Source organism: Mastomys coucha, unplaced genomic scaffold (genome assembly GCF_008632895.1).
Source record: "Mastomys coucha isolate ucsf_1 unplaced genomic scaffold, UCSF_Mcou_1 pScaffold5, whole genome shotgun sequence".
Lineage (NCBI taxonomy): Eukaryota > Metazoa > Chordata > Mammalia > Rodentia > Muridae > Mastomys > Mastomys coucha.
In genome coordinates this window covers 93,493,642-93,500,892 of record NW_022196911.1, presented here as the reverse complement: position 1 = coordinate 93,500,892, position 7,251 = coordinate 93,493,642, and the positions used below count along the sequence as shown (strand labels likewise).

The following is a 7,251-nucleotide window of genomic DNA, read 5'->3' as shown; positions in this document are numbered from 1 at the left end:
GTCTAACCTCCCTCCCTCCTGCTGCAACCCGAGTCCCGGGCGGCGGGCCGGCGTATCGGGTGACCGCGGCGACGCAGCCACCAGCCTCCTCTGCTCTCCGGCGGGGCTGCGCCGGCGGGGCCGCGCCGCGGGAGGGGGCCGAGAGGGGATGCGCACGGCGGCGCAACGCGCCGCGCCAGGTGGAGTCGCGGTTACCGGGGCGACCGGGGCCCGGGCCGGCTCGGCGGCGGCGGCGGCGGCGGCGGCGGCGGCTCTCGCACTGCAGCAAAGGGCACCGGCCGCGGCTGCGGAGGCGGCCGGGGGAGGGGAGAGCCCGCGCGGGTGGGAGTAGCGGGCCGATCTCCCTCCCCGGCCCGACGCGGGACCCGGCCTGGAGCGTGCACCTGTGGCCGCAGGTAAGGACGAGCGGCTGTGGGGTTCCGCGGGAGGCGGGGACCTGGAGATCGGGTCCCGATCCGCGGCTCCGAGGATTAGTCTAGGGGTGCGGGGCGCGTGACCGCAGCGGGTTCCCGATCTCGGAGAAACGCCCCCTCCCTTTCCTCACCGCAGCAGGTGCCTTCCACGAGTGTCGGCCCCCACCCCTAAATGCGGCAGGCGCCCCCTCCCCCAACCTCAGAAAGTCATGACCTTCCCGGGGTGCGCCCCGGGCCCGGGGTGCCGTGCGGCTCCTGCAGTGCACCCCCTCCCCGCACACCCAGCCTCCGCAGGGCTCGGAGCTGCGGATGTCGCTGCAAACCCCTGGGGGAGGGCCGTGCGCGGCGTGGCGGTGGCAGGCTGGCGGCCACAGGGCGCGTGGCGTAGCCCCTAAGCTGGGAGCGGGCGTTTACACGGACTCGGGTTCTCGCGAGTTGGGAAGTGGGTGTGTGCGCCAGCCTGGGGACGAAGGAAGGGGGTGCGACTCGTGGGCTGCCTTCCTCTTTGGAGGATGCTCCCTCGGGGCCCGAGGTCAAGGAGGGGTCACGGGGACACTTAGCTTACCCCGGGACCTCTGCCCAGGGGAAGAGGAAGGGTTGTGGTAAGATCCAGATGGGAATCCGTCCTGCCTCACCAAAGCTGGAGTGGGCGGAGGAGGGACAGCTCTAGGGGGAGAGACAACCCCAAGACTAAGTGCTGGAAAGGAGTGATAGGGGTTAAGTGTGTGTGGGGGGGGGAGGGGCTGGTTAGTTTATATCCTCGGCTCCCTGGGGGAAGTCTTCTACCCCATGGCTGAAAGCATGGTCCTGAGAGATGGTTGGTTCTCATTTTGCCCCAGCTCCTGCAAGCCTACCTTCTAAGCAGCGGCTTCTGCCAGTCTCTCCTGTTCAGCTCTTTTCTTTTGCATTCCCTCAGTTCTGGGAAGGCTATTTCTGCCCTTATGGCTTGACTTTAGTGAGGTTTTGTTGGGCGAAGAGCAGAGGGACCCAGATCTCTCCTGTTCCTGCCTTTCTTTCTTTCTTTCTTTCTTTATTTATTTATTTATTTTTGAGACGGGGGTCTATTATGTAGCTCTGGCTGTCCTGGAACTTGGTCTTGAACTCGCAGAGATCCACCTGCCTCTGCCTCCCAAGTGCTGGGATTAAAGGCGTGTGCCACCATATTAAGCTCCCTGTCATTCTTTCAGGGTTAGACCTGTGACACTCTCAGGAAAAAGGTTCAGAATAGCAGGGGCCCAGAAATGGAGGGAGGGGACCAGGCCTAATATTTAGAGCTACCCCTCTCCCTGCTGGCCTTGCCTGGTTTGCCGGGTTGGCATTTATTCATTGCCATGGATTTGTTGAGAGCATTGCTACTTAGCAGGTATGTGTAGGGCACAGGCTGAAGAACCTACAACCAAGAAGGGGGGGGTAAGGGAACAGAGGGGACTAGAAGTGTCCCTCTTGCACAATAGAGGAGGAGCCTCTGCAGGGCTGGTCCCTTGGGTTCACACCTAAAAGGGTGGATGATGGCCCATCTCCCTGGGGGGCTTCTCCCTGCTGCAATTTTCCCCTCCAAGGGCAGTGAGTTGCTTGGAGACCATGGACCTGGTTCCTATTGAGGCTAGCTGAAAGGATCCTTCTTCCCCATTTGAAGAGGGGACCAAGGAAGGAGGCAGGGGTCACTAGAGGAGGCCCTGGCACTTGGAACCGCAAAGTCCAATGGCTGGATGACTGTGTCATTTGTTCATCTGAGTCCCCCCAGACATAACTATGGCTTCTCTTCCATCTGTACCCTTCCCAGAGCTAGAATGGCCCTTCCCAGACACCCATGCCACCCTGTTCTCTCCCGTGGGTCTGTTTGTGACCCAAGCCTTCCAGGTTCTGACTGGTGGGTGTGTACATGCTTGGAACCCACAATGAGGCACAGTCCATGTTGCCATAGCCGCATCTTGCCTGCCCATCTTCTAGGAACACCAGTTGGGTCCCTGTTCATCTCTCCCAGATATCCTGAGTCCCTGTGCTGAGACTGATGGCAGGGAGGGGGCAACTTTTATCTTTCTTAATTCAGGAAATCAACTCCCAGACCATCGTAGCCATTGGATACTGGCCAGAGGTGACACAAATGTCCTGAGCCAGCTAGTAGAGGGGAACAGAGAAAGGACATTACATTTCCTTTGAATCTGTGTGTATTTCATATATCGGTCTAATGAAAAAAATTAACATTTATTAAGTATACGTGTGTATGGAGGAGGGCATGTGCTTGCCATGGTGTGTGTGTGTGGTAGTCAGAGGGCAGTGTGGGGGAGTGGGTTCTTTCATTCTACTCTGTGGGATCCAGCTATCAAACTCAGATCATCGCGCTTGGCAGCCAGCACCTTTAGCCACTGAGCAGTCTTACTGGTCCTTGTATACTATTTTGTGTATATTTCTGTAGCTAGTGTTTGTGTATGTGTGTGAATGGATGCCCATGCCTCTATGGGTCTGTGATGTGCTCAGGGTGGGCGTGACTGGCCTTGCCACCTTCTGTGTCTTTGACTGGGTATAGCTCTAGCTAGGGTCCTTGGAGATACACGTAGGTCTGACTAGGCTGGTCTTGGTGTGGACATCTCCAAGTTGCTTTGTGTTTCTGGGCCATGTCTCATGGCTTCCCTTAGTGCTGTGCACCTTGGTGGGTGTGTTCGTTGTTCTGGATATGTTTGTGACCTCCTTGCCTACCCAAGGATGCGCCCGAGTCGGCCAGCTCACTGCAGGAACAGCATGCATGTTGCAGGGAGCTGTGGAGGGCTCCTGTGCCTACTGTGGGGTGGGTGGGGAGCAGGAGACTTCCTCTGCAGAGCCGTCCATCACCCACGGTCTGCAGAAACGACTTTCAACATAAACCTTTCCAAGTCCCCAGCCTGGCTCTGCTATCTCTTTACTATCCAAGGTCACAGAGGCTGTGGCTCAAGTCTTTAAGCCACATTGTCCCTTCCTGTGATACCTGAAGGCATCCCCTGACACCACTCTCCTCCAGACCCAGTCTGCCATCATCCCCACCCCAAAGAGCTGTCCGGATAAAGTCCACCCAGCAGTAGCCATCTTCACCTCCTCCCAAGCTCCTCCCTGCCCCTAAAGCATCCCTAGGTCACAGGGCACCTCAGCATGGTGTCCTCCCAGGGGGAACCCTCAAGGTCCCTCTCCTCTGCCAGTGGCTCTGAGGCGGGGGTTGGGGGGGTGGAATCTTGTCTGCTAGTGCCAGGCACCCTGGGGCCAGGCCATCTGCTGCCTCTGTTCTCCTGCTGAGGCTGGCACCGGTCAGCAGGGTACCCTCAGCTTTGCCAAGAACCAGCCCGCCCTCGGGGCTGTCCTTCCCTTGTTGCTGGCCATCTGGAAGAGCCTTCTGGTCTCTAGGGAGGGCAGGGTGACCCTGGGTTACTGAGAGCTAAGAGAAGCCTCAGGCCCCCTAAAACTCTTCTCTACTACCTCTGTAGCTCCAAGTGCTGCCCCAGCTCCCCATCCAAACTGACACGTGCCAGAGGTCACTGGCATTGGTCCACTTTTCTCCACGATCCTTGCACATCCTGGCACACGGGCCTGCCTACCCTGGCCTCAGTCCCAGCACTACCATCTACTCCCTGCCTTCAGCCCTACTGGGGTCCCTATTCACATCACAACATTTCATCTCTGTGTTTTTTGATCTATACATAACTCCCATGGCTAGCATCTAGTGACAACCTTTGACCCCTTCACTCCCTTCTGCTTCTTCCCTGCCCCCTTGCCTGCTCCAGGGTACCTGGTCTGCTCAGCACACCTTTCTTCCCAGTCTGCAGCTCTTCCCTTTTTCCAACTGAGCTGGAGCGCCATCTTTTCTGGGACAGGTTACTACCCTGGTCTCCCACAAGGAGTACCACCTTTCTGGTCCTGCTGCTCAGATTTAACCCCACCCTCCCCTCAAACAATTGACCGGCTTGTGGTCGGTCATCTCTCCTTTTGCTCACCTGTAGCTCTCTCTCTGAGGTCAATCACTATGGCTAGAAAGACACTTTAAAACATCTGGAACGTTCTATCCTGCTTCCCCTCCAGCACATCTGGAACCTGCCTGTCCTGGGTCACCCAGAAGGTTCCAGCCTCAGGGGAGAATTGAGAGGCACAGGCATTGCCTGCTATTTGTTTCCCAGAGGGTGGAGGCCCATGTCCCAGGGTTGAGTCCCAAGAATCTCTGACCCATCCCTGTCCCTCTTCCCTGGCAGCCCCTTATAACCATCTCTTCTCTTATTTCCATCAGCAACCAAACTACTGGAGTTTCAAGGTCAGTGCGAGATGCTTCTGCCTCTGTGACAACTGCATGTCCTGCCCTCCCCCACCCCCCGCCTCTGCCCTGCACATGCTTCTCACTGGGGTGTGCGATTGCACGGCCCCCTCCTCTGCGGGAGGTGGGCCTGGGGCTGCCGGTTATGGCTGCTGCTTGGGGGCGGGGGGCGGGGGAGAGAGTGGGTTTGTCTGCCAGGGGCTTGTGGATCTAGAGTGGGAATCTCGCCACTTCATCCTAGGTTTGGCCTAGAGATAGCCACTCAGGTCCCCAGCATTCCCAGCCTACTGGGGGTGTTTTAGAATGAGAAAGGTTCCTGACATTTCTCAGCCTAGAGTCTGCTGACAGAGGCTGGGACCTGAAGTCACAAGTTCCTTGTGGCCCCTGGACCCTGAACTCGCATCACCCCTCCATAGAAGGCTTCGGGGCTGCCTTCCTTAGTCCCTACCATGGTCAGGACCAGGCAGTACCCTGTACCCTTAAATGTGTTCACCTTGGGGTCCAGGCCTGGGGAATGGCTGCCTTCCTACTTCCTCTGGACAGTTTGTAGTATTGAGACCTGGAGGGGTATTTTCCCACTCCCAGGATACCATGGTGCCCCTGGGGGAGCACCCTCAGGCACTCTATCTTCCTTGGCCCACACACCCAGAACTGGGTGAGACAAGTTCTGCTGTGGCTTATTGTCTGGGATCTGTGGCCCCCGGAGCCTCTGACTTTATGAAGGAGAAGTAGGCTAGCGCTCAGACTTTCCAGGTGTCCTGTGTGCAAGCAATCATTTCCTGAAAGAAGCCTTTGAATGAGTGCGTCTATCGTGGGCTCCTGTATCTATCTGCCTGCCACCCCACTTCTCTGGAAGTACCAGGAAAGAGGAGAGGATGTGGGCTTGAAAGTCTGATAGCCTGGTGGTAAATTCTAACCTGCTCCAAGTTAGCTTTAAGACCGTAGGAGTAGTTTATTCGCCTATGGGCTTTGTTTTCTCCTTTGGAAAGTGAACAATATCTTTATCATAGAGATCACAGCGTGGGGATTGAACCCAGGACCTTGAACATGAGTTCTATTACCAAGTCACCCCCACCAACTCTTTGGGGGGGTATTTTGTTTGTTTGTTTGTTCTTGTTTAGTTTTGAGCATGGAATGGACTATGTAGGCCAGGTTGGCCTCCAACTCACAAAGAGCCTCCTGCTTCTGCCTCCCAAGTGCTAGGATTAAAGGTGTGCGCCACCACAGCCTTCACCCCAACCCCCACTTTTTTTTTCTCCCCGAGACAGGGTTTCTCTGTGTAGCCCTGGCTGTCCTGGAACTCACTCTGTAGACCAGGCTGGCCTCGAACTCAGAAATCCACCTGCCTCTGCCTCCCAAGTGCTGGGATTCCAACCCCCCCTTTTCACCTTTTATTTTGAGACAGGGTCTCACTAAGCTGTCCAGGCTGATCTTGAACTACCTCTGTAGCTCAGTCAGGCCTTGAATTTGTGAGACTCCTGCCTCAGTCCCCCAAATTGCTGGATTACAGGCTCGTGCCATCAGGGCTTTCTCAAGGTTGTCACAAGATAAAAGAGAGGAGAGCAATGCATGTTGGGGCAGTATGCTCTGTTAGCATGCTTCCCTGGGTAGCTAACTTCATTAGTCACAGACGCTGACCTGATTCTAACCTCTGTACGCTAGGATCGCTTTAGGGTTTCATAAGAAGTCTCGAGCCCCAGGCTTCACCCACAGTGATTCCTATTAAGGGTCCGTCGATCCTGGAAAGGTTCTTCTGCCCAAGTCTGTAGACAGATGTTGGGAGCTCAGATCTTAGCTTTGACTGTCCTAGCCCTAGCTCCCTGTGCCTGGCCTGAGGCCAGGTCTCATTAGCTTCTTGGTGGAACAGGTCCAACAACTGCCTCCCATGGCAGCCCCTTCCTGTATTCAAGTTCTGTTTGAGTTCCTGTTCTCGTGTGTCTCTCTCTCTCTCTCTCTCTCTCTCTCTCTCTCTCACCGGCTCCCTTAGCCAGCATGTCTAACATCAACAGGCCACATGTTGCTATTAGTGTGGGCCAACACAAAATCGTGAACTTAGCTAAAACATTGTAAGGTTTGCTTTGTGATTTTTTTTTTGTTGTTGTTCAGCTCTCAAGTGTGAACTTGGTAGACAGCAGCCATATTGCCATGTCGGAAGTTGGACATGGCTGCTAGTCTAGATATCTTCTTTGTGGGGCCTGGGGAGTAGAGAGAAGTGTTCATAGACTTCGATCTCCTTAGGGTTTTCTATGAAGGTAGAAAGAATGGAAAGATGCCTGTGGGCTAGGGAGGAGGCAGGCGCAGGTATAGGAAGGGTGTGGTTATTTTCTACTAGTTCCTGTTTTTGTGGCCAGCCATCCCCAGGACCTGTCCATCATCCTGCTTTTCACGCCCTCCTCTTCAGGACAGCTCATCTCTGCCCTCTGCTCCTCCCACACCCCTCATGCCTCCCACCACACCTCCCCTCACCCCCTAAACCTCCCCCATAGCCTCTCATACCTCCCCCACCCCTCCCCCACATCTCCCCTCACCCCTACCTCCCCCATACCCTCCTACACCTCTTCTCACTGC

The 7,251-nt window shown here is 56.0% G+C and overlaps 1 protein-coding gene across 5 annotated transcripts in view; it reads left to right on the top strand.

The window, feature by feature from the left end:
* Positions 1–7,251, top strand: part of Srcin1 (SRC kinase signaling inhibitor 1) — a 68,696-nt gene that overhangs the window by 29,372 nt on the left and 32,073 nt on the right. For all 5 annotated transcript variants that reach the window (XM_031351647.1, XM_031351645.1, XM_031351644.1 and 2 more), the window contains one exon: positions 4,660–4,683. In XM_031351647.1, coding sequence (XP_031207507.1) covers positions 4,660–4,683 — 24 coding nt within the window. The remainder of the gene's footprint in view (positions 1–4,659; positions 4,684–7,251) is intronic.